This window comes from Salvelinus alpinus, chromosome 32 (genome assembly GCF_045679555.1).
Source record: "Salvelinus alpinus chromosome 32, SLU_Salpinus.1, whole genome shotgun sequence".
Lineage (NCBI taxonomy): Eukaryota > Metazoa > Chordata > Actinopteri > Salmoniformes > Salmonidae > Salvelinus > Salvelinus alpinus.
The window spans coordinates 21,195,341-21,223,267 of NC_092117.1; the positions used below are offsets into that span (position 1 = coordinate 21,195,341).

General features: G+C 41.9%; 1 protein-coding gene across 2 annotated transcripts in view; it reads left to right on the forward strand.

Annotated features, from left to right (window-relative positions):
- The window catches only part of LOC139562290 (glutamate receptor ionotropic, delta-1-like), a 365,031-nt gene that overhangs the window by 255,732 nt on the left and 81,372 nt on the right, over positions 1-27,927 (forward strand). For both annotated transcript variants that reach the window (XM_071379865.1, XM_071379866.1), the window contains exon 4: positions 1,995-2,200. In XM_071379865.1, the coding sequence (XP_071235966.1) occupies positions 1,995-2,200 (206 nt within the window). The remainder of the gene's footprint in view (positions 1-1,994; positions 2,201-27,927) is intronic.

Genomic DNA, 27,927 nt, shown 5'->3' on the forward strand with positions numbered 1-27,927 from the left:
AACATGTCCAGAAATCTGATCCATAATTCCCCATTAATCCTCTTTTCTGCCCCCTGTCCATGGCCAGGATAGTGTAGCTGTGCTCTGGAAGGCAGCCCTAGGTTTAGCACTGGGACTTTGAAGTCAGTGTCAGCCATCTTAGCCTGGGCCCTCACCCTGAGCTGTTGCATGGCCACCTTTCATCCACAATTAACTTTGTGGTGGTATGAGAGAATTGCCACTGAAAACTTTTTTTTAAAGGCAGGACCAAAGTTGACGCTGTGTTATTCTCCATACATTTGCCTTGGGGAATGACTTGAGTAAACCTGTCCATTGTCCTTGAGGCCTCATTTCAAGTCCATTACATTTACTCTCATTCTCTGGTTTCAAGATGAAAACAGATGTGTTTTTTTCACCAAGGGAAATCTTGAAACCAATAACTTATTTTCCCTGAATTATTCGGGGCATAGACACTTTGCTCAATTGGTATCATGGGATCTAAAGTGTGCCAGGAAAACATTCCCCACACCACTACACCGCTGCCACCAGCCTGTACCATGCAGGATGGGTCCATGGACTCATGCTGCTTACACAATCAGCATGATGCAACAGGAAACGCTGGAGACGCTTCTTCTTCTTTTTAGCTGATAGTAGTGGATCCCAGCGTGGTCGTCTGCTGCAATAGCCTCTTTGGGACGAGTTGTGCGTTTTGACATGTCTTTCTGTGCACCACTGTTGTACTGAGCCATTATTTGTCTGTTTGTGGCTCGCCTGTTAACTTGCACAATTCTAGCCATTCTCCTTTGACCTCTCTCATCAACGAGCTGTTTTCTCCCAGAGAACTGCCAATGGCTGGATGTTTGTCACACCATTCTCGGTAAACCCTAGACACTGTCGTGTGTGAAAAGCCCAGGAGGCCTGACATTTCTGAGATACTGGATCTGTCATGCCTGGCACTGACGATCATACCACGCTCAAAGTCGCTTAGGTCACTCGTTTTGCAGGTTCTAACATTCAATCGAAAAGTAACTGAATGTCTTGCTGCCTGTCTGCCTGCTTTATATAGCAAGCCACGGTCACTGTCTGTAGGAGCGATCCATTTTCTTGAACAGGGTGGTGTACCTATTAGGCTGACTGGTGAGTGTATGTTAGCACTGTCAGTTCTCTATCCTCTCTAGCGAATTTGTGCATGCAGCTTTATGCTGTCTGATATACAATGCATCTGTGTGTGCATGTGTGTGATCGTACATGTGTGCATGCGTGTGGAGACTCCACCTCTGTGGACTGTCTGCTCTGAACACTGATGAGGGTCCTGAATAACTAATTAATCCTCTAGAGGTGCAATGAGAGAAGAATGGGAAAAAAACACAAACACACAGAGAGAAGATTGCCACTATTCCCACTGTGCAGAGTGAGACACTCTTTGCAAATCCAGTTTGACATTTGGCATGGCTGCAGCTACAGCTGTTGGCTTGTTAATTCTCTGTGGAGATCCCGGCTTCCCTCCCCCTTTAATTTGCCTGTTCTGCACAACATCTCTGGAGAGGCTTCCCTCAACATTTCTCTGGGGGAAGCACAACCGCCACTAACTTCACTGGCTGTAAACTATAAACAGAGAAAATCTGTGTATTAAAACTGAAGCATTGGTAGGTAGGTATACAACAGAAATTCAAACACCTGTTGAAACACATTACATTTTTTGGCTTATAACAAAAGGAAGCAGAGCTGTTTGATGCTGATCGCTGACAGCTTTTCACATTTACTGCCACTGAAATAGCCTTGAACATGCCAGAGCAGAGAATGAACTGACAAACCTGTCCAATGTCCTTTAGAGAAGGGAGGCACGACTGTCACTTTTCCAGGAAGGTCTTTTGGACCTAAACGTCAATGTTGTGAGCAAAAATGTAATAAAAGAATCAGTTAATCAATTCAACTTAGTTACAGTTGCACCTGACTCTGATGTTCCTGTGTTTTTTGGCTGTACTTTCAACTGTTTGTCTCTGCGTCTCTTTCAGACATCCGTGGACTGCAGACATTCCTGGACCAGGCGTCTCGGCAGGGTCTGGACGTGTCTCTGCAGAGGGTGGACCGCAACGTGAGCAGGGTGTTCACCAACCTGTTCAGCACCATGCGGACTGAGGAGCTCAACCGCTACCGGGACACGCTGCGGCGGGCCGTGCTTCTCATGAGCCCCCGAGGAGCACAGGTGTTCATCCACCAGGTGAGAGGTGTGGTCACCAGCATGGTACCCTCTGTTCTGTTTGGGATTAACTGAAAGGTCAAATGGTGATGTTATTTCTATTGGGGGAAATCTCAAATGACTCAGCAGAGGGAGTTGAAATGTGGAGATGAAATTAGATGTACCGTATCACAGGCCAACTGGACAGTGAAACAGGTGAATGCCCTACATATCCCAGAAAGAATTTCAACTGGTTATCATCCTGAAAATTAAGCATACACACTGTATATTAATAAATTACAACACAGATAGTGAATACACCATGGCTTTAAAGTTTTGACACTCCTTTGATCTCCCCCCCTGTGAATTCCATAGCATCTGTTTTTCTCACTACTAGGTGTAGGCAGATTGTGTGTGATTTGATCTCCATTTCAATTAATTAGAGGCTTTTGGGGGTGATAAAAAAAAGAAAGTTGCCGTCTTGTTGCTCATGACTGTTTTGACAGGTGAGCTGCTTCCTGCCGTGAGACATGATCCACAGATCAAAGTCTTGGTGGATATGTGCATACCTGCATGCTCAAATGCATATTATATATTTTCCTACTCTTTACTCTTAACAAATAAGCAGTAAGCCCCTTTTCTGTTGTTCCCGCAACCTCAATCACTCTCATAGATTAATAACACACATCCTTCATTTACCTAGCACTCCAGAGGCCAAATTATAATATGATGATGTATAAACCAGCAAGGGAACAAATATGTTAATGATATAGAAAATCATTAAAGGCCCAGTGCAGTCAAAAACTGGATTTCCTTGTGTTTGATATATATTTCCACACCATGAGGTTGGAATAATACTGTGAAATTGTGAAAATGATGATAATGCCCTTTTAGTGTAAGAGCTGTTTGAAAAGAACGTCTGAAATTTCATCCAGTTTTGGTGGGACGGAGCTTTGGCCTGCCTGGTGACATCACCAGGTGTTAAATTTGTTAATAGACCAATGAGAAAGTGAGGTCCAAACCTCTAGGCCAATAACAGCTAGCTTTCAGTTTTCCCCTCCCCACTCAGACCAATCCCAGACAGTGCTAGCAAAATGATGGCTGTAATTACATTACAGTAGCTAATATGAAAATATACTGTTACCGTATGGTAATGCAATTGGATGAACAACACCATAACCATGGCTACGTGATTTGTAATGGCAATGTTGTCATGGTGATTCCACTCTAAAGAGGGTTGCCAGCTGACATACGACACCTCCTGGTGGCCATGTTGGAAGACCACCACATCAATTCTTCCAATGACGACAGCTGAGTGGCTACCCTAAGCTGCATGATAACAGTGCCTAAAACTAGTCTATTCACTAGTTGATACATTTCTGTGCAGTATTTGACTGCTCTAATAAGGCAGGAAAGACAATGGGGGGAAAAGTGTTTTTACATATTACCCGCAATCATGAAACACCAAGGAGATAACTCAAGAACTGTCAGAAAAGCGAAGAAACCTTTTTGCCTGTCAAGACCTGAACCCAGACAGCTGTCAGTACAGGGTATGCTCTGATCATTTCATCACTGGTAAGTCTAATCAATTTCGAGTTTAGTTTAGCTGTTAGCTGTTATGCTAACCAGGTGTTAACAACAAGACTAAGTTAGCCAACATTAGCTAGCTAGCTAAATAGCTTGTAGTCTAGCTATTAGCATGCGTCTCTCTCATAGGCGACGCGTGAGTTTCAAGTTTTGGGGAAGCAATTTTTTCACCATACCTTTATTATAAACATTGCATACATGTATCATCACATTTGCAGACTCATGAAAGCCTACTATTCCTAATGTGATGAGTAGATTGGATAGTTATAATTTATTAGGCTATTAATATAACTTAATCTAATCACTGTGCATGGCTGAGCCCATAGTGGCATAGGCCTATAGGCTATATCAGAAACATTTCTTCTTTCTTTGACCTGGAAAAAATGTGGCTTTTGATAAACACATTTCACGCAATTCTACTTCACTTGATATGACTGGAGACATTAGCAGAATCTTTTTTAATATGACAAATCATGGGGTAGCCTAGGCCTACTCTGCTGACACTTACAAACAGATCAATATAAACGACCTTGTCTTGAATGCAACCATCTAATCTAGGTCTACGAAAAGGGGACACAAATTGTACAATATGACGTCCATCTAGGCTGGAAGAGGACATTATGCCACATTCAAAAGAACTGGGAACTCGGAAATCTAGACTTCCGACTTCAGTGCGTTCAAAACAACTGGGAACACAGGGACAAAACGAGCTCCGACTGAATAAAAAAATTGTAAAATCAGTGGCCATCCAACTTGGAATTTCAAGTCGGACACTCAGGCATTTTTCTAGAGCTCTGACTTTCCAACCTGAAGATCACTGACGTCATGATTTGAAAGTTCCCAGTTGTCTTGAAAGCACCATTATTGTCCAAAAAAACTCCAGTGGCACTGACCTAATTATAATTTGTTGAGAACTTAATTCATAAGAGGAAGGAAACTGTATGGACATGACAGCAAAGGACAAAGGCCTCAATGGGATATGACAACCTCCTGTGTTGACTATTGGTTGTTCCAGCCCAACAATATATTGAATCTTTATATGACACTAAAATACCTGAATGAATTAAACAATGGTATACTGTAAGTGACATGAAGAAGTGATATTCAAACATCAGGTATGCTTTTCATTTGTTTACAGTGGGGCAAAAAAGTATTTAGTCAGCCACCAATTGTGCAAGTTCCCCCACTTAAAAAGATGAGAGAGGCCTGTAATTTTCATCATAGGTACACTTCAACTATGACAGACAAAATGAGAAAAAAAATTCCAGAAAATCACATTGTAGGATTTTTAATGAATTTATTTGCAAATTATGGTGGAAAATAAGTATTTGGTCACCTACAAACAAGCAAGATTTCTGGCTCTCAGAGACCTGTAACTTATTCTTTAAGAGGCTCCTCTGTCCTCCACTCGTTACCTGTATTAATGGCACCTGTTTGAACTTGTTATCAGTATAAAAGACACCTGTCCACAACCTCAAACAGTCACACTCCAAACTCCACTATAGCCAAGACCAAAGAGCTGTCAAAGGACACCAGAAACAAAATTGTAGACCTGCACCAGGCTGGGAAGACTGAATCTGCAATAGGTAGGCAGCTTGGTTTGAAGAAATCAACTGTGGGAGCAATTATTAGGAAATGGAAGACATACAAGACCACTGATAATCTCCCTCGATCTGGGGCTCCACGCAAGATCTCACCCCGTGGGGTCAAAATGATCACAAGAACAGTGAGCAAAAATCCCAGAACCACACGGGGGGACCTAGTGAATGACCTGCAGAGTGCTGGGACTAAAGTAACAAAGCCTACCATCAGTAACACACTACGCCGCCAGGGACTCAAATCCTGCAGTGCCAGACATGTCCCCCTGCTTAAGCCAGTACATGTCCAGGCCCGTCTGAAGTTTGCTAGAGAGCATTTGGATGATCCAGAAGAAGATTGGGAGAATGTCAGATGAAACCAAAATATAACTTTTTGGTAAAAACTCAACTCGTCGTGTTTGGAGGACAAAGAATGCTGAGTTGCATCCAAAGAACACCATACCTACTGTGAAGCATGGGGGTGGAAACATCATGCTTTGGGGCTGTTTTTCTGCAAAGGGACCAGGACGACTGATCCGTGTAAAGGACAGAATGAATGGGGCCATGTATCGTGAGATTTTGAGTGAAAACCTCCTTCCATCAGCAAGGGCATTGAAGATGAAACGTGGCTGGGTCTTTCAGCATGACAATGATCCCAAACACACCGCCCGGGCAACGAAGGAGTGGCTTCGTAAGAAGCATTTCAAGGTCCTGGAGTGGCCTAGCCAGTCTCCAGATCTCAACCCCATAGAAAATCTTTGGAGGGAGTTGAAAGTCCTTGTTGCCCAGCAACAGCCCCAAAACATCACTGCTCTAGAGGAGATCTGCATGGAGGAATGGGCCAAAATACCAGCAACAGTGTGTGAAAACCTTGTGAAGACTTACAGAAAACGTTTGACCTCTGTCATTGCCAACAAAGGGTATATAACAAAGTATTGAGATAAACTTTTGTTATTGACCAAATACTTATTTTCCACCATAATTTGCAAATAAATTCATAAAAAATCCTACAATGTGATTTTCTGGATTTTTTCCCCTCATTTTGTCTGTCATAGTTGAAGTGTACCTATGATGAAAATTACAGGCCTCTCTCACCTTTTTAAGTGGGGGAACTTGCACAATTGGTGGCTGACTAAATACTTTTTTGCCCCACTGTATGTTCTGTAGGTTAACCAGCTGACCTCTATCAAGACACCAATGTCGACTGTAAAGATGAACGATGCTGCAGCAGCATCAGTTTCTACTTCTACTACTTTGTCATTTTCCAGATATGACAGGAGACATCCCTCAGTTAGACAAAATGGTTGTCATATGCTATGACTTGGTCAATCTGAATGATTCTGTTGTGACGTTTGAGAAAAGAGCACCATCACCTTGTCAACATGACAAAAGTGCACCCTTAAACCGAATGAAGGTTGTAGCAATAACTACTGACTTAACAGAAACATAGTTTCACAGTCATTTATTTATGTACACATGTACACTACCGGTCAAAAGTTTTAGAACACCTACTCATTCAAGGGTTTTTCTTTATTTTTACTATTTTCTACATTGTAGAGTAATAGTGAAGACATCAAAACTATGAAATAACACATAAGGAATCATGTAGTAACCAAAAAAGTGTTAAACAAAATAAAATATATTTGAGATTTGAGATTCTTCAAATAGCCACCCATTCCCTTGATGACAGCTTTGCACACTCTTGGCATTCTCTCAACCAGCTTCACCTGGAATGCTTTTCCAACAGTCTTGAAGAAGTTCCCACATATGCTGAGCACTTGTTGGCTGCTTTTCCTTCACTCTGCACTCCGACTCATCCCAAACTAAATTTGGTTGAGGTCGGGGGATTGTGGGGGCCAGGTCATCTGATGCAGCACTCCATCACCCTCCTTCTTGGTAAAATAGCCCTTACACAGTCTGGAGGTGTGTTGGGTCATTGTTCTGTTGAAAAACAAATGATAGTCCCACTAAGCCCAAACCAGATGGGATGGCGTATCGCTGCAGAATGCTGTGGTAGGCATGATGGTTAAGTGTGCCTTGAATTCTAAATAAATCACAGACAGTTTCACCAGCAAAGCACCCCCACTCCATAACATCTCCTCCTCCATGCTTTGTGGTGGAAAATACATACACGGAGATCATCCGTTCACCCACACCACATCCCACAAAGACACAGCGGTTGGAACCCAAAATGTAAAATTTGGACTCCAGACCAAAGGACACATTTCCACCGGTCTAATGTCCATTGCTCGTGTTTCTTGGCCCAAGCAAGTCTCTTCTTATTATTGGTGTCCTTTAGTAGTGGTTTATTTACAGAAATTCGACCATGAAGGCCTGATTCACGCAGTCTCCTCTGAACAATTGATGTTGAGATGTGTCTGTTACTTGAACTCTGTGAAGCATTTATTTGGGCTGCAATTTCTGAGGCTGGTAACTTTAATGAACTTATCATCTGCAGCAGAAGTAACTCTGTGTCTTCCATTCCTGTGGTGGTCCTCATGAGAGCTAGTTTCTTCATAGCACTTGATGGTTTTTGCGGAGAAGAAACTTTAAAAGTTCTTGACATTTTCCGTATTGACTGACCTTCATGTCTTAAAGTAATGATGGACTGTCATTTGTCTTTGCTTATTTAAGATGTTCTTGCCATAATATGGATTTGGACTTTAACAAATAGGGCTGTCTTCTGTACAAACAATTTCATGTCAGCACAAGGCATGTACACAATCTAGTATAATGATTAGCCTCATACACCTTGTCTACTGGTATGGTTTTTAAATTGAGAACATATAGCTGAACAATATGTAAACAATGTGTGAGTTAAGCTATTCTCTACTTCAGATGCACAATGTCAAGGGTTGCTTTGCACATGCTAATAAGGCTAATGCCATCATACTGTAGGACTGTAGTTCCCTACTTCAGTTCACTATCCAAAAATAAAAGGTTAGATACATGTAAAAAAAAATCTTTCATATATAGGACAGACACTTCAGAACAAACTTCCTTTAGATATTTGTTGGGGGACTGTTGTTCCATATAGTTACTCTGTTATTCAATGCATTTGTATTGGCTAATAACAGTAAGGACAAATAAAATGTTTCATTAAACAATTTGTTTATATTTGTTTTTGATACTTCAAGTGGTCTAAATATTCAAAATCAAATAGCAAAATGATCATTGGTATGACCTTCTTAAACAATTCCATATAGCTTAGTAGAACTCCCCTTCCCCACCCACCCAGCACGGACAGGGCTTAGATTGTTTAGTGCCAAAATAAGGGGATAGATACATCTTTCCTTTATCTCTCAGATATAGGACAGACATTTCAGAACAAACTTCCTTTTGATTTTTTTGGGGTGGACTACCTGTTGTTCCATGTAGTACATCTGTTATTCAATGCTTTTGTATGGGCTTAGACAGGGCTTAGACTCTTATGGGTTAAAGACAATTTATGATTGATCGAAAATGTGGTCAGAGGCTCCATATGGAGGGTGTGGCGCAATTGTGGAGCCTCTTGAGGCATGCAGAGGCCAAATGTAGCTCCGTACCGCATCGCGGTGCGCCTCCCAAATTTTGTAACAATGCGGAGGGCTCCGTATAGCTCCACATTGACATAATTGGTTCACGGTAGGTGGGGGCGGGAGGTCCTGTATACACACAAACTCACTTCCTTGACAACTTCCTGCTCAACAGCTTTGCTCCACAAATGCCCTGAATTCTACAGAGGCTGTATTACCGTAAATGCTCTACAGTGATATGGCTTCTGAGTAACCCTACGTGCTCAAAGCTGTTTTTTATCGTGGAAAAAGTTATGAAACCTTATTGATGTTTAATATGGATGTCTTTATCATCCTTAGAGTTACACTGAAATTTCCCAATACCTTGCTATAGATTAATCAAAAATAAATTTCTCTCCCATTTCGCAACCATAGGATTGGCCATAAGAGGCAGAATTGATGCCCGCTCCCACTCCAAACTGAAAAATCATATAATTACAAAACATTAAGAACACCTTCCTAATATTGATTCGTCGGGGCATGGACTCTACAAGGCACATGTCCCACAGTTGTGTAAAGTTGGCTGGATGTCCTTTGGGTGGGAAACCATTCTTGATACACATAGGAAACTGTTGATAGTGGAAAACCCAGCAGCATTGCAGTTATTGACACAAACCGGTGTGCCTGGCACCTACTACCATACCCCGTTCAAAGGCACTTAAATATTTTATCTTGCCCATTCACCCTCTGAATGGCACACATACTGTACATAATCCATGTCTCAATTGTCTCAATGCTTAAACATCCTTCTTTAACCTGTCTCCTCCACTTCATCTACACCGATTGAAGTGGATTTAACAAATGACATCAATAAAGGATCATAGTGTTCACCTGGATTCACCTGGTCAGTCTGTCATGGAAAGAGCAGGTGTTCTTAATGTTGTGTACACTCAGTGTATACCCCTGAATGTTATTGTAATGTCTCATAACTGTTTTCTAACCAAAATCTTAAATAGTTTGATTGTTTTCATTCACAGTTGCATTTTTCATGTTTGTGCCACAGCAGCTTAGACCCCAGCTACATTATGGAAGTAAACCATATGGCTATGGTAAACAGTTAACCACTGAACCAAATTGCGTTTTCAGATTGTGTATTTTGGGATGAAATAGTGCTGCTAGCGAGTTTTGGATTTCTAATCTCTTTTAACACTAAAAGCTCTATAGGCCAATAGCCGCTAATTTTTGATTTTGAAAAACAAAAAATATCTCCCCCCAAAAAAGCAATGTCCTTCTCCTTCCTTGACTTCCTAAATGTTTGTATTTTACATTGCTTATTTGTCAGAATTTTGAAATCACAAACAGAAGAGTAATTTGAGTCTTTTCAGCAGTTTTTTTCCCACAGCTATTCCCAACTTAACCCGCCAAGACAATGCATTGTAGGACGTTAGTACCCAGCCAGGCGCTAATGTGTCTCTCTCTCCTCACTGAATGAATGACAAATGGATGGGCAGTAATTGTGAACGTTACTTCACATTTTAATTTAAATGAGGCCTTAGTTAATGATAAGGAGGGTAAAGAGGTTGATTTCATTTTTAAAGACAATAGTTTAATGATGAGTTTGTGTTAGGCCTATTTATCAGCTCTGGTGCTCATGTTTATAGCAAATAATTTGACCACTCGAGTTGATATCATTTTCTTTTATGTTTTACTTTGCAAAAAGGAGCTGTTACGGGACTGTTTTATTTACTATAACTCTATTATTAATCAAATGTATTGTAAAGGAAATGAAACATGCTACGTGTTGCAGTAGGGATTTAGAATAATGCAAAACATATCCTTGACTCTATCCGAGTCGATGAGCGAAGGAAAGCAAACGATGCCAGTCCACCAAATGAAAGTCAAATGGATGAATGGGTGATAATTGTGCACGTTACTTCACAATCAAATTTAGATTAAGCCTAACTGAATAAGGAGGGCGAGGAGGTGTAATGATGATACAACCATAGTGTAATAATACGTTTGTGTCATGCTTATTTATCATCGTTGGCACTCATGTTAATAATTTGATTGCGCGCCTTGCGGGTTGATACCGTTCTCTTTTACATTTTACCTTGTAAAAAGAAGCTGTTACGATATTACTAATCACATTTATTGTAAGGGAAACAAAAACAAGCTACATGTTGCAGTAGGCCTTTAGAATAATGCAAAACATCTGTGACTCTATCCAAGTTGATGAGCAAGGGGAAACAAACAATACCAGTTAGCCTGCACCGCTGGCCCATTGAAACTACACCCAAACTATACTGAAACTAATTTCACACAAAATAAGAGTTAGCCTTTAGACAAGATTAAATTGACAATAGTCTAATGAGTGACAGTATTATCAGTTGTCAAATTGTAATTGACAGACGCAGGGAAAGGAGCATCACTTTATCAAATCGTCTTTCAGAGTCACATGCAGGTAAAACATTTAGATTTCTGTATAGTATTAGAAAGAGCATATGCTGCAGTTTCTATGACACTTACCTTTGTCAAATAACTCAAAATTCAAGAGGTGCAGCTCTATTTCCAAATGTAACTTTTTCCAAGAATATCTGCGCTGTCCATGCGTTCAGCACATGACCACTCACGTGGCAACATTGCTCTGGTTAACAAGCAGACTAGTAACATAATAAACGTAAGAATCACTAATTTGTCTTCTTTTAAACACATTATCTCATTTACACAATGCGTCTTTAGACTTGCGAAAAAATTTTTATAATGGACTTCTTTGTGATGGAGTTGAACTAGTGGTTTTCTGTTTTTACTTATAGCCTACAGTAGAGTAACATAAACGAATAAAAATATTATTTTGTTTTTTAAAATAGTTGTTTTTTAGTTTTCTAATGTTACCTAAGACCTTTATAAACACAACCAAATAATTATTCTTCTGATAGCATATATACAACTGTCGAAAGTTGGCTTTAGGCATACATTTTTCACTAGGACTTTGTAGAATTATTCAAAACATATCCTTGACTCTATCTAAACAAATACCTATTGTTGTTATACTTTTACATGGATATATTTCTTCATGCAATTCATACTTTACAATTGTTTATGGTCTATTTATCAAGCCTTGGAGCTTACAGTATGTTTGTGCACCCTGCAGGTTGATATGCATCTGATGGGTCTGCTAAATGATATTCCCGGCAACGTTCTCTCGCGGGTACTTATAGGCTGAAAGCCATGCAGTTCTAGTGTTAAACATTGGATTTGCCTATTTCTTCTGCATCCGTAGATACCAAGTCTGTGTGATTAATGGGGGCTGACCTAGAGCAGTATTCTTTTGAGACAAGGGCAGATCCCGAAGGGGGCCGGGTCTTTTATACAAAATGTCTATTGAGTTCAAATGGTTTGAGCTACAAACTGTTAAAAGCTATCTATGAAAATATGAGACTCTCACGAACAAGCACATGTAACACATGTCATTATAAAGTAAGGGGTTGTTCTACATAGAAGATAATTGGAAATCACATGACATAGTGTTTATAATACTGTAATAAACTCACAACCTTCACACATTTGTCACTGACTGGTTGGATATTAATTTCCCGTTTAGCAAATAATTGATGTACTTAAAGCATTCATATAAATTCATTTTATTAGGTTTATACTTTGGCAGGCCTTATTTTTTATTGCCATTTGTCAATAAAACTAATTTATGTAACTATTTATGTCAAAATGTTTTGTGTTCTACTTGTAGCTCTGGTTGTCCTGAAAATAAAATGGTAAAACACTTTATTGTGAGGCTAAATATAAGGGCTGGACATGCAGATAAATGAAAGTCAGATAAATGAAATGCCAATTTTTGCTGGAATCTCGGGACTGATAGTGTTGGTGTGCTTTGGGAGAGAGTCTTTGTCGATGTCTCATTTAGTCAGAAAACACCACAGTGCAGTACACCCAGATTAAACGTGCCACTATACGGTACAACCAGTTGCTTTTCCATAATGGTTTACTATTATCAAACATAAGAACAGACTTAAAGCAGGCAGGTAGAGATTCTCAGATTGTCAGTAGCCACTGTGGGGCTTTAGAGAAGCGCCTGTAATTTCAAACTTTGGAGGTAATAAATTGTCTCCTATCTTGATGACCTTGACTGGCAGTGGTGGATTACAGTACTGTGGTTGTAGTTTCCTAATGTCCCGTGATAAATTGTAACATTTTCAATATCTGGCTTTCTATGGGGGGGATACAATATAAATGACCACCTTGGCTTGTCAAGGTAATGTCATTTTTGGATGATTCATCCTATTCATCATTAGAATATTCTCAAGATTGTGTGATGTCATAGTTAATAAGTCACTGTAAAACATAAATAAGTAGCAGGCAGGATAAATAGTAACATGAGACAAGTAGACAGTTGTGATGCTCATGACTTCAAAGGATACAGAGTTGGTGCATGCAAGTTGACGTTACCATGGACTGAAATGATCTTTGCAGGCAGTTCCTGAGCATTGACACAGGGAAAACACATTCAATGTCTCAGGGCCCTCAATCATCATTTATGTCTGTTACTTTGTCAAGATGGTGGATGACTACTTCTTTAGAAAAAAATCTTTACTTGCCAAGAGGAAAATTGATAAGCCACTGATGATTAAAACCATGGCTGAAATGTTGTCCAAGTTGCAATAAACAAGTATGTCCTTGCTCTAAATGTTGTATTGATGCCAAGGACTGTGAAGTGGTTGTGTTCTGTGATTTAAAAGGGATCACTTTGATATGCTATTACGGGCTGCTTTGTAGACGAACAGCGGTGATGACTTGTCTAGCTGAGACTCAGAGCCACTGACATGACAACCCAGGGGTACTATACACCATCCACCCTCCTCTCCCTTCCTGAAGGGATAGCAATAGATAGCTTTTGACAGTTACACTACCTCAATAATATATATATATATATATATATTATTGAGGTAGTGTAACTGTCAAAAGCTATCTATTGCTATATATATATAAACTCAGCAAAAAAAGAAACTGTCTTTCAAAGATAATTAGTAAAAATACAAATAACTTCACAGATCTTCATTGTAAAGGGTTTAAACACTGTTTCCCATGCTTGTTCAATGAACCATGAACAATTAATGAACATGCACCTGTGGAACGGTCATTAAGACACTAACAGCTTACAGATGGTAGGCAATTAAGGTCACAGATATGAAAACTTAGGACACTAAAGAGGCCTTTCTGCTGACTCTGAAACACACCAAAAAAAAGATGCCCAGGGTCCCTGCTCATCTGTGTGAAAGTTCCTTAGGCATGCTGCAAGGAGGCATGAGCACTGCAGATGTGGCCAGGGCAATAAATTGTAATGTCCGTACTGTGAGACGACCACGTGTAACAACACCTGCACAGGATCGGTACATCCGAACATCACACCTGCGGGACAGGTACAGAATGGCAACAACAACTGACCGAGTTACACCAGGAACGCACAATGTGCTCAGACTGTCTGCAATAAGCCGAGAGAGGCTGGACTGAGGGCTTATAGGCCTGTTGTAAGGCAGGTCCTCACCAAACATCACCGGCAACAACGTCACCTATTGGCACAAGCCCACCGTCGCTGGACCAGGTAGGACTGAAAAAAAGTGCTCTTCACTGACGAGTTGCGGTTTTCGGATTCACGTTTATCATAGAAGGAATGAGCGTTACACTGAGGCCTGTACTCTGGAGTGGAATCAATTTGGAGGTGGAGGGTCCGTCATGGTCTGGGGCGGTGTGTCACAGCATCATCGGACTGAGCTCGTTGTCAGTTCAGGTAATCTCAACGCTGTGAGTTAGAGGGAAGACATCCTCCTCACTCATGTGGTACCCTTTCTGCAGGCTCATCCTGACATAACTCTCCAGCATGACAATGCCACCAGCCATACTGTCACGGCCGTCGAAAGAACTGGACCAAAGCGCAGCGTTGTGAGCGAACATATTCCTTTTTATTAGGATGACGCCAACAAAAAACAATAAGCAACACAAAACAACCGTGAAGCTTAAGGGCTATGGCCACAAACAAAGTTAACTTCCCACAAAGCCAGGTTGAAAAAAGGGCTACCTAAGTATGGTTCTCAATCAGAGACAACGATAGACAGCTGCCTCTGATTGAGAACCACACCCGGCCAAACACAAAGAAATAGAAAACATAGAAATAAAGAAACTAGAATGCCCACCCTAGTCACACCCTGGCCTAACCAAAATAGAGAATAAAAGCCTCTCTATGGCCAGGGCGTGACATACTGCTCATTCTGTGCGTGATTTCCTGCAAGACAGGAATGTCAGTGTTCTGCCATGGCTAGCGAAGAGCCCGGATCTCAATCCCATTGAGCACGTCTGGAACCTGTTGGATCGGAGGGTGAGGGCTAGGGCCATTCCCCCCAGAAATGTCTGTGAACTTGCAGGTGCCTTGGTGGAAGAGTGGGGTAACATCTCACTGCAAGAACTGGCAAATCTGGTGCAGTCCATGAGGAGGAGATGCACTGCAGTACTTAATGCAGCTGGTGGCCACACCAGATACTGACTGTTACTTTTGATTTTGACCCCCCTTTGTTTAGAGACACATTATTCAATTTCTGTTAGTCACATGTCTGTGGAACTTGTTCAGTTTATGTCTCAGTTGTTGAATCTTGTTATGTTCATACAAATATTTACACATGTTAAATTTGCTGAAAGTCAACACAGTTGACAGTGAGAGGACGTTTCTTTTTTTGCAGAGTTGATATATATGTCCTTCCTTAATGTTTTGTCAAAGTCAGTGAGTTACAGGTGTGAAATAGTGTAATAGGAAATTATGGTCTGGAAATTGCATTCACTTATGTTTTAAAGTATTTCGAAGTGTCACTCTTCTTATTTCCTCCTCCAGAAGAATTGGTCGTTCCAGACTTCAGTGAAAGGCAATGTGGCTGTTAAAGGGATAGTTACAAAATTACACGTTGGTTTCCTTTCCCTGTAAGCAGTCTGCGGACAAGGTATGCCAGAAATCCATGCTTTGGTTTAGTTTCCCTGGCAGTGTTTCTACATGTCAAAATCATCCGAAAGTAAAGTGAAGCTCGACAAAGGCAGTTATAGATGATTTTAACATAATGCACAATTTTTTTTATATCAGTCCCATGATTTGAATGGTATTTGTGCCACAAATGCTAAAACGTTAGTGCCAGGTAAACTAAACCAAAGGGTTCTTTCAATGGTGGATGGATGACTATGTGGACATAAACTGGATGGAGACTGATTACTATGTTGTAGATTTAATCGTCAACTGCACACAGATACAGCCATGCATGAACTGACCTAGTTCCTGTTCTCTCTTTTTCAATTAACTCACATTCCACTATTCACAAAACAGCAAGGTGATTGCTAGCTAGGTAAATACTCAATAACTATTACCATTCCAAACAAATGATTCCACACACTTTTTTACTAACCAACAGTGAAACAGAAAATAACAACTTTCATAAAATATACCTTCAAAGGTATGGATTGCTTTCATACATTTTCCATAGACCGCTTACAGGGTAAGGACACCAACATGTCATTTTGTAATTTGGGTGAACTATCCCTTTGAGAGCATGACTATAGCCTGAAAAGTAGCACTGTGTCATCTTGCCCAAGGGTCCACCAACCCAATTTTATTCCTGTCAAAAGGTCTATCCCTGCTGAGATAACTACTCCCTCTGTCCAACATCTAGTCTATTCTTAATATGTACTGTGGTATCAGTCTGTGGTATTGATATCCCTATCTTTCTCTTTGCTTAATGTCTACCCTCTCCCCAGTGTCACCTCTAACTGTATCATCAACTTCTGTAGTGTTAACATTCTCATTATAATAAACCCTAACCACTCTTATCTAGACTCTAGACTCTGGGGAGAGAATGGAGACTAGGGAGAATGGCTAAAGTGACAATAGATGGAAGGGGAAACTCACCTCTTCATCTATTGTCACTTTAGCCATTCTCCCTAGTCTCCATTATCTCCCCAGAGTCCAAGAATCCACTCTCCCCAGTGTCACAGATGGCAATCCACTCTCCCCAGAGTCACAGATGGCAATCCACTCTCCCCAGTGTCACAGATGGTAATCCACTCTCCCCAGTGTCACAGATGGTAATCCACTCTCCCCAGTGTCACAGATGGCAATCCACTCTCCCCAGTGTCACAGATGGCAATCCACTCTCCCCAGTGTCACAGATGGCAATCCACTCTCCCCAGTGTCACAGATGGTAATCCACTCTCCCCAGTGTCACAGATGGTAACCTTTAACCTTTGGACCTTCCTGAATTTACTGATGTGAGATGGAAAGGGCTGGGCATGACTTGTGCTTGTTATCACCAGATGATTTATTGCCTCAACACAGAACACAGTGATGGCACCAAAAATCTGTTTCCAAGCACAATCCGCCCACCGCTCTTCCCATGATCCATCACTACTACCCAGCTGCAACCCTGCCCACAGTGTTAATCAAAGTGGCCAACTATAATTAAGCATTTCCAATTCTGTTTTGAGCACTAGCATTTTAAACACAAGTATATGTCTCAGCACAGCTATCCAAAAAGAGTCTCTATCTCAATTAGACTAGCCACAATGATAATGAAGGTCGCTGGTGTTGATTGCTTAAGTGGCGTCACTTGGAGGAAGGGAACTCCTCATTTTGGGCACATAAAGTAGTACTACAATAGCAAGGTAAGTGTTAGACATTGAACAGAAGACTCAAATCCAACTCAATTGCAATGCAACCTAGCATGTCCCCATGCTGGTTTTGCGCTGGTTTTGCCATTGCAGCAGAATCAACACGGGGATATTTTGTTATCCCAGAAGATATTATGTGAGCCTCAGTTGAGTTTTAATCCTTTTTAAGGATATATTATTCCATTATTGTATACAACCACTCAGTGTTGGATCTCCCTTAATTATCCATAAGATGTGTTGTTAATCTTTTAATGCAAAGGGACACTGCTTACGTTTAATGTTAGCTCATCATGACTTCCAAATTCATCTTACCAAATATCTACAACATATTATGAGCACCAGGGCAGCACACATTTGTCTGTTCATTATTTATATTGATCAACATGAACAAATCCCACTTAAGAGGGATGTAAGTTGGAAACATATACAGTGGGGAGAACAAGTATTTGATACACTGCCGATTTTGCAGGTTTTCCTACTTACAAAGCATGTAGAGGTCTGTCATTTTTATCATAGGTACACTTCAACTGTGAGAGACGGAATCTAAAACAAAAATCCAGAAAATCACATTGTATGATTTTTAAGTAATTAATTTGCATTTTATTGCATGACATAAGTATTTGATCACCTACCAACCAGTAAGAATTCCGGCTCTCACAGACCTGTTCGTTTTTCTTTAAGAAGCCCTCCTGTTCTCCACTCATTACCTGTATTAACTGCACCTGTTTGAACTCGTTACCTGTATAAAAGACACCTGTCCACACACTCAATCAAACAGACTCCAACCTCTCCACAATGGCCAAGACCAGAGAGCTGTGTAAGGACATCAGGGATAAATTGTAGACCTGTACAAGGCTGGGATGGGCTACAGGACAATAGCCAAGCAGCTTGGTGAGAAGGCAACAACTGTTGGCACAATTATTAGAAAATGGAAGAAGTTCAAGATGACGGTCAATCACCCTCGGTCTGGGGCTCCATGCAAGATCTCACCTCGTGGGGCATCAATGATCATGAGGAATGTGAGGGATCAGCCCAGAACTACACGGCAGGACCTGGTCAATGACCTGAAGAGAGCTGGGACCACAGTCTCAAAGAAAACCATTAGTAACACACTACGCCGTCATGGATTAAAATCCTGCAGCGCACGCAAGGTCCCCCTGCTCAAGCCAGCGCATGTCCAGGCCCGTCTGAAGTTTGCCAATGACCATCTGGATGATCCAGAGGAGGAATGGGAGAAGGTCATGTGGTCTGATGAGACAAAAATAGAGCTTTTTGCTCTAAACTCCACTCGCCGTGTTTGGAGGAATAGAAGGATGAGTACAACCCCAAGAACACCATCCCAACCGTGAAGCATGGAGGTGGAAACATCATTCTTTGGGGATGCTTTTCTGCAAAGGGGACAGGACGACTGCACCGTATTGAGGGGAGGATGGATGGGGCCATGTATCGCGAGATCTTGACCAACAACCTCCTTCCCTCAGTAAGAGCATTGAAGATGGGTCGTGGCTGGGTCTTCCAGCATGACAACGACCCGAAACACACAGCCAGGGCAACTAAGGAGTGGCTCCGTAAGAAGCATCTCAAGGTCCTGGAGTGGCCTAGCCAGTCTCCAGACCTGAACCCAATAGAAAATCTTTGGAGGGAGCCGAAAGTCCGTATTGCCCAGCGACAGCCCCGAAACCTGAAGGATCTGGAGAAGGTCTGTATGGAGGAGTGGGCCAAAATCCCTGCTGCAGTGTGTGCAAACCTGGTCAAGAACTACAGGAAACGTATGATCTCTGTAATTGCAAACTAAGGTTTCTGTACCAAATATTCAGTTCTGCTTTTCTGATGTATCAAATACTTATGTCATGCAATAAAATGCAAATTAATTACTTAAAAATCATACAATGTGATTTTCTGGATTTTTGTTTTAGATTCCTTCTCTCACAGTTGAAGTGTACCTATGATAAAAATTACAGACCTCTACATGCTTTGTAAGTAGGAAAACCTGCAAAATTGTCAGTGTATCAAATACTTGTTCTCCCCACTGTATGAAAAAGTTTCCAACTTTTTGGAAAATTCTAAGATGAATGTTGGATCTAGGGTTTGAAAAATAACTTGCACTCATGCATGAAATAAGGTTCTGTATTTATTTTCTTTGTCAACCTTGTGTTCTGTTTCTTTGTGTTCTTGAACGTATCCCTGTCTTTCATTGTTCATTGATTTCTCCTGTGTTAGTTACTCACCTGGTCTCATCAGCTCCTTATTATGTTCAGATCATTCTGTTTGTGCCTTTGTGTGGTATTGTTCATTTTGACTCCACTAAGCCTTTTCCTAGCTCGTTTGCGAGAACGAGTCCTAGTTTTGATTCACCTGCCTGTTTGCCTACCTGTGTATGACCATTGCCTGCCTGGGACCACGATTCCTGCCTTCTGCGAAGGCGAAATAAACACATGCCGCGCTCTGTCCGTGAATCTACACCTTTTTCTCCCTGAATATTCATTACAGAAATTGTGCTAGCCTTCCAGCTGACCTTTGTACTGTATGTATTAATTTCTATGAAATACTTTTTGAATGAAAGGCATGTTGATTGTAGAATTAGCCATGTCTCAAGAATGGGACTAATAACTCAGATATCAGTGCAGTTATAAAGTAAATACAAGCTCAGCACATACACAGTGTATTGGCTTGTGGTTGTTTCTAGCGTGGATATGAACACATTTTCATTCAGACAAGAATGAATGAATAGTACGTTGCTCACCACCTACTCTCCTTTTGATTGTCTTGTACACAAAGATGCACCATCTTGTCTTGGTGATGAGATGCAACCAATGGATGCGATCAGATGCAACCAGCGGTGCAAAATTTCCCAGGATATCCATAGAGTTCAGGGCAATGTGAAGCTGTGAAGACCCAAAAGGATGCGGTGATGCCTGTCTTGGTCAAAGGGGTCCCGGGAGTTTATCTTGGTTACTGTTCAGTCTTATCATTCCTCCTCTCTGACTGTAGAGCAGCCACTGTTGGCCTTCTGTCTTCTCCCAGTGCCCCTGTATGTGACTCTTCAATTCCCTTTTCTTCACAATAACATCATGAAAAATTGAGCCTGCCATTGAGCGATCTATCATTGCCTTACATCTCATCCTCCTTTGCCCTCTGCTCTCTCCCCCGCTCCTTCTTGCAGAGATTCTCTAGTTGTTCTTTTTCCAACAGATGGATCTTAATGTAATCACCTTGTTGCAGGAGAACTTTCCTGCATGCAAGAAATGTAAAACTTGTAGTGTATTTGTAATTTCAGAATTAAATGTTTTATCAAACCCCCAAAAAATGGCCATTAATTATAATCTACATAATAATTCACCTCTCCTGTTGCTGCAGGATTATTTTCCTGCTGTAGCAAACTGGCTCAAATTAAGATTCTACATCTGTACTTTCTTCAAAATGGTTTCATGTGTCGCCCTCTGTGCTTTGTATATTTCCCGTTCAATATTCTGATATTATTTTGACTCTCGTCTCCTTTTGTATCAAACTTTCTCATACCCCTCTCTACCTCTCTCGCCCTCTCTCTCTCTCACTCTACCTCTCTTTCTCTTGCTGTGTCTCTCGCTGTATCTCTCTTACTGTCTTTCCACATACGTTACTGTATATCATACCACTCTCTACCTCTCTATTTCTGTCCCAGTTTCACCACATCTCTATTTCATTCTCTCTCCCTCTCTCGTTCTCTGTCTCAGCACCCCCTTTGGCCTCAATAAAACATGATAAGACAAGGTCAATCTCTTTCTCACTGTATAAGATGTGGTATTCATCATCGTGCACGCTGTAACCTGGGGAGAGGCTGACATAAAGGGAGTAAAAAAGACACACAGATTTAAAAAAATGCAGACATTGTGGAAATCAACCTTTGGCCTCCATTAGTTTCAGCCTTCACCATTCTGAGAGAAAAAACTATTTACTTCCCCAAAATGTTAAAGTCCATTATACTCGTTCAAGAATAATGGATTTTTGTTTCCATTTATATCTGAGGTGGGTGTCCAGTGTCATATAATTCTACCTGAAGGGAGTCCTGAGGATATTATCAATACCCTACTATGTGGCGTAAATATTGATTTAACCTCTTTCTAATAAAGCAGGAGCATGATATAGACAGTCAAGTTGTTAGTTGCATAGTCCAGTGTATAAAAATATGAAATTAACATTCTCCTATGCTGTTTATTTCTCAAGAGGGGAGCTATAATCAAGAAAAATGACTGTATATTCAAGTTCTGGTATTAAAATGGAAATGGCTGCAGTTGGAAAGCTGTTTACATGATGGATTGCTATTACTTATGGTAGTATGAATCATATGGGGAAGTAAAATAACTTTTCATAAATAATTTGCCTTTTCTTAAGTAATCTCTTAGAACTGCGTGAGAGGCCTGTTTCATACTGTTCATTTAGGGGAAAGGATGTGGCCAAAAGCATGATCTTAATAGGGCAGGGGACACTTCGGTGACATATGTTATGGCTTATCATCATTAAGTTGTGATGATGGTGATTTGTAGCAGTAGAAGCCATTTTGACATCTTTATTTTGTTCTGTTTCACCCTTAGACATACCTGTTATACTAACTGTACTGCCCCCCATGTGTCCCCATTGATTATGGCTTCCAGGTATTGTTTATGGGAAGGAACTAGTGCACCAGGGGGCAAAGACAATTTTCAACCATCACCAGTACATTACAGTGATATACCAATTTGTTTTTGTTGAAAATGTATATCACTCAATGGGATCTCACTGGTATACAACCACCATTTTCATCCATTAAGTCACATACAGTGCCTTCAGAAATTATTCATACCCCTTGACTTATTCCACATTTTGTTGTGCTACAGCCTGAATTCAAAATGGCTCAAATCATTTTTTTTCTCTCACCCATCTACACACAATACCCCATAATGACAAAGTGAAAACATGTAGAAATATTTGCACATGTATTGGAAATTAACAAAAATCTAAAGTCAAGGGGTATGAATACTTTCCAAAGGCATTGTACCTGGTCCCTATTTTAGAGATATCTGTAATATCATAAATCCTCTTTCATAAAGGGAGGAGTAAATGTCACCCCGTCCTATATCACAGTGTTCAGTACAGATAAAGAATGGACATGTTTTTAACACAGTTCAATGGACAACATGAACTCATGTCCGGTGAATTGAATTTGTGCATCTCCATGGCGATAACCAAAAGGTATTCACATTTTGACAGAGGGTGATACATTTTCATGGATGTGTGTGATTTCCAAACATCCTTAGTGTTACCTCTTGGACACCTTTTCTTTATTTTTTGCACCAGGATGGACCTTCACAGTCAGCACCAGTGGCGGATTTAGACGCCCATGTCGACTGCTGATGGCAGCCAAGGGCGCCCGCACAATTTTTTTTGGAATGGTGACATTTGCGCGATCGGTTTTCTATCGCTCATTTGCACATCACGTCAATGATATCATGTCACCATGATAGACTGTGGGTCAATTAACCTTGTGGGTGCCCTGATTCTAGTTTGTGAGCTAGGCAGGCTACTGCCTGGGAAGGTCTCCCATTCAGAAGTACAAGATGGGGAGGGGAGCGGGGGTAGGTTGACCTCAGGTCTCCCCACTGGAAGCCCGAGGTAGGGGGAGTGGGGTAATATATCAAATAGCGCACCTCTAACTTTGTACAGTACTAATGCAATTAGTGAAATCAGTTACACTACGAAATGCTACCAAAACCCCCCACAATTCATTCATAATACTGTGAATATATAGTTTCACAGACATATTGTTGCATTTTTTTCTGGTTTGTGCGAAATCGTGAAGAATAATATAAAAGCAGTCTGCACACCACCAAGGTGAATTGGTTTAGTCTTGACTCTTGGTTGACAGTGTTGGGGGATGGGTAATGTAGTCTTGACTCTTGGTTGACAGTGTTGGGGGATGGGTCATGTAGTCTTGACTCTTGGTTGACAGTGTTGGGGGATGGGTCATGTAGTCTTGACTCTTGGTTGACAGTGTTGGGGGATGGGTAATGTATTGATGCTCAAGTGCCAAATCAACACAAATTTGTTTCTATTTGTCTTTGTTACTTCTTTTTTTAATATTTATGAATCTTATTTTTGAATATATTTATATAGCTTTAAATGTTAAGATTATTTATTTGTGTTGTTCCAAATGTCTGAATAAAAATTACAGTTAGTGCAGAATGGTGCTTTTTTTGTTCTCAAGTGGGAGACTCAAAGTAAGAGTTTTCAGGGTAATTGCTAATCCAACCATTTGGAAAACAGATATTTGGTCCCTTACTACTACATACTCTGAGCTCTTAGGAAAAAGGTAGAATCAGTTGAAGGTCACTACAGCTACGGAATAAAATAAAGACTTGCATTAGATAGTGCAAGTCGTGAGATCTACTCTCTACCACCAGCTTTGATTCTTCTATTGATGTTTAAAGTCTTTGTCAGTTATTTCTTGTTAGTTAAATAATTCTGTGAAATTTTTCTCAAACATTGCTGTATCAGAGACCATAAGATTGCAGAGGCAATATAACACTACACCAAAACGCCAAATGTAATTCAGTCATATCATAACTAATTGTACCAACATCTTAATTCCCCGAAATTACTCTAATTTGATAACCCTCCGTTATTTAAAAACTGGGAGCTTTCCCAGAGAATCTCTAGAATCAAATGATGCTCATTTTCACTTGGGTATGGCTGCTTTGTAAGTAAATGAAGATGAGCTGTGCTTAGCGGATGATTGAAATCCTTAATTGGTCTCCATGAAACTCTGATTCCAAGCCTCATGTGTGTGAGAAACACTGTAAATGCTGACTGTGTGAGCCAGAACTTAAATTCAGATTTATCACACTCAGCATATAAAAGTAAGCTTAGACTGTGATACCTTAAGTTCCCTTAGGTACCTTAAGCTACTTGTAGGCTACGACTGTGATTATGGCTTGTCTTTGACGTTTATTTGACATTGTTCAATCTGTGCAGGCAGTTCATAAGCATTAGTGTCACGTTCATTGAAAGGATCGGACCAAGGCACAGCGTGCGTAGAGTTCTACATTCTTTAATAGTGAAACTTACAACAAAACAACAAAGAATCTAACAAACGAGCAGTATTGCAGTGCACAAGGCAACTATACAAAAACAAGATCTCACAACACAAATGAGGCAAATGGCTACCGAAATATGATCCCCAATCGGAGACAACGATAAACAGCTGTCTCTGATTGGGAACCATATCAGGCCAACATAGACATACAAAAACCCCTAGACATACAAAAACCCTAGACATACAAAATCTAGCGTACCCACCCTAGTCACACCCTGACCTAATCAAAATATATAGAAAAACAGAGATATCTAAGGTCATGGCGTGACAGTACCCCCCCCCCCCCCCCCCCCAAAGGTGCGGACTCCCGGCCGCAAACCTGAACCCATAGGGAAGGGTCCGGGTGGGCATCTACCCTTGGTGGCGGCTCCGGTTCTGGACGCAGCCCCCCCTCCTTACAATGATCCCTCTGCTTTTGTGGAGCCGGACCGTGGATCATCGCCGGAGGCTCTGGACTGCAGCTCGTCGCTGAAGACTCTAGACTGCAGCTCGTCGCCGGAGACCCTGGACCGGGGTCCGTCGCTGGAGGCTCCGGACCGTGGACCGTCGCTGGAGGCTCCGGACCGTAGACCGTCTCAGGAGGTTTCGGAACGTGGCCCGTCGTTGGAGGTTCCGGACCGTGGCCCGTCGTTGGAGGTTCCGGACTGTGAAACGTTTCCGGAAGCTCTGGACTGGGAACTGTTGCTGGAAACTCTGGACTGTGGAGGCGCACTGGAGGCCTGATGTGTGGGACCGGTACCAGTGGCACCGGGCTGATGACACGCACCTCAGGGCGAGTGCGGGGAAGAGGCACAGGACGTACTGGACTGTGGATGCGCACTGGAGACCTGATGCGTGGGACCGGTACAGGTGGCACCGGGCTGATGACACGCACCTCAGGGCGAGTGCGGAGAGGAGGCACAGGACATACTGGACTGTGGAGGCGCACTGAAGATTTGATGCGTGGGACCGGTATAGGTGGCACCAGGCTGATGACACGCACCTCAGGGAGAGTGCGGAGAGGAGGCACAGGACGTACTGGACTGTGGAAGCGCACCGGAGACCTGATGCATGGGACCGGTACAGGTGGCACTGGGCTGATGACACACACCTCAGGGCGAGTGCGGGGAAGAGGAACAGGACGAACCTGACTGGGGACACGCACTTGAGGGAGAGTGCGAGGAGCCGGAACAGGACACACCTGACTGGAAAAGCGCACTTGAGGGAGAGTGCGGGGAGTTGGCACAGGACGTACTGGGTTGTGAAGCTGCACTGGAGACCTGGTGTGTATAGCCGGCATCAATTGTTCCGGAACTTTTACACACGTTTCAGGACGAGTACGAGGAACTGGCACAGGTGGCATCAGACAGCTAACACGCTCCTCAGGGCGAAAGCCGTGCATACTACGCCAAACCAACAGCTTTCTTTCTTCACTCTCCTCCAATTTGATCAACAACTCCTCGAAGGTCTCTAACTCTCCCCTCCGTTCACTCTCCTCCAATTTGTCCAATAACTCCTCGACAGTCTCTGACTCACCCCTCAACTTCGCCGACTGCTCCATGTGCCCGCCCCCCCAAAATGTATTGGGGTTTCTGTGGCCTACCTCCCCGACGTCGTTGCTGTCCTCTCATGCTCCTAGGCGACTCCCGCCAAGGAAGGCGATCCTGTCCTGCCAGGATATCCTCCCAAGTCCAGGATCCCTTCCCATCCAGGATCTCTTCCCAAGTCCAGGATACTTCCTCTTCCTGGGCACGCTGCTTGGTCCTTTGTTGGTGGGATCTTCTGTCATGTTCATTGAAAGGATCGGACCAAGGCGCAGCGTGCGTAGAGTTCCACATTCATTAATAGTGAAACTTACAACAAAACAACAAAGAATCTTACAAACGTGCAGTATTGCAGTGCACAAGGCAACTATACAAAAACAAGATCCCACAACACAAATTAGGGAAATGCCTACCTAAATATGATCCCCAATCAGAGACAACAATAAACAGCTGTCTCTGATTGGGAACCATATGAGGCCAAATAGACATACAAAACTCCCTAGACATACAAAAACCCTAGACATAAAAAACTAGCGTACCCACCCCAGTCACACCCTGACCTAACCAAAATATATAGAAAAACAGAGATATCTAAGGTCAGGGCGTGACAATTAGTTATAGTTTAGAGGGCTTATGAGGACATGGCATATAAGGTTTGCTCACTTTTTATTAAGATCTTGTTTGTGTGTGTGTGTGTGTGTGTGTGTGTGTGTGTGTGTGTGTGTGTGTGTGTGTGTGTGTGTGTGTGTGTGTGTGTGTGTGTGTGTGTGTGTGCTTTACTGTAGCGAGGGAAAGTCGTGCTCAGGATCTATGGTATTCTCATTAACTCACCCACTCACTCACTCCCTCACTCACTCAGGTCACATGGTCTGGAAAACCTCCTGGCCCTAGAAGACATTGGAAACACGACAAGAAGTCCTCAACCCTGTCCTTTAGCTTAAGCATACTCCTAATTTGGAAATGCAATTTTCAGTGTGGTTTGTTACAATATATTTTTTCCAGGACCCCCACTTAAGACTTGCTAATACACTAATACTGCACACTAGCCGCTCAACCCAAAGTGCTTTGCATGATGGCTGTTCCACGCTCCTTCTCTTAAAACCAATCAAAACAGTTAGGCATGTAAGTCGGCCCCTAATTTTGAGAAGTAGAGTACAGTAGTCCCCTCCTATTGTAATGTTTTTAGAACAGACATATAGTTTAAGGCAACACTATAGAAGAAAATGGGATGTCATGTGCCACTTTCCTTTTTAATATGCAGGAATCAGTATGTCAATGTATGTCACTTGACATTTGTTTACATTTATGCCATTAAATATACTTGAGATGGACAAACTACCTTTTGGAAGGGGGTATAGTTGGATGGAGGGATGAAGGCTTTGTGGGCGATGGAGAGATGGTTGAAAAGGGAGAGCATTCTCTCCAGGATGCCCTGTAGACTCTCCTCCAGATACTGTACCTCTCTCCAACAGGCCTTTTCATTCCCCCATTCAAAAAGCTGTAATTGCATCATTTTTCAAGGCCCTTGCCTCTGTCTGGGGACTATGCTGGCCCCATTAATCAAACTAATGGAGAAGTAAGTGATTTCAAAATATAGGCTTTGATCATGTTTCCCTCAGCCCACCCTCCCATCACTCACTTTCCTCTGTCTCGTCGTATGCCCCTCATGTATGCGTGCTGAAGCGTTTTTATCGAGTCTATATGGGTTGTCATTAAAAGGGAGATCATATGGTATGCTATGCTTTGACAGCACCGTGTTTCTCTGGCTTGA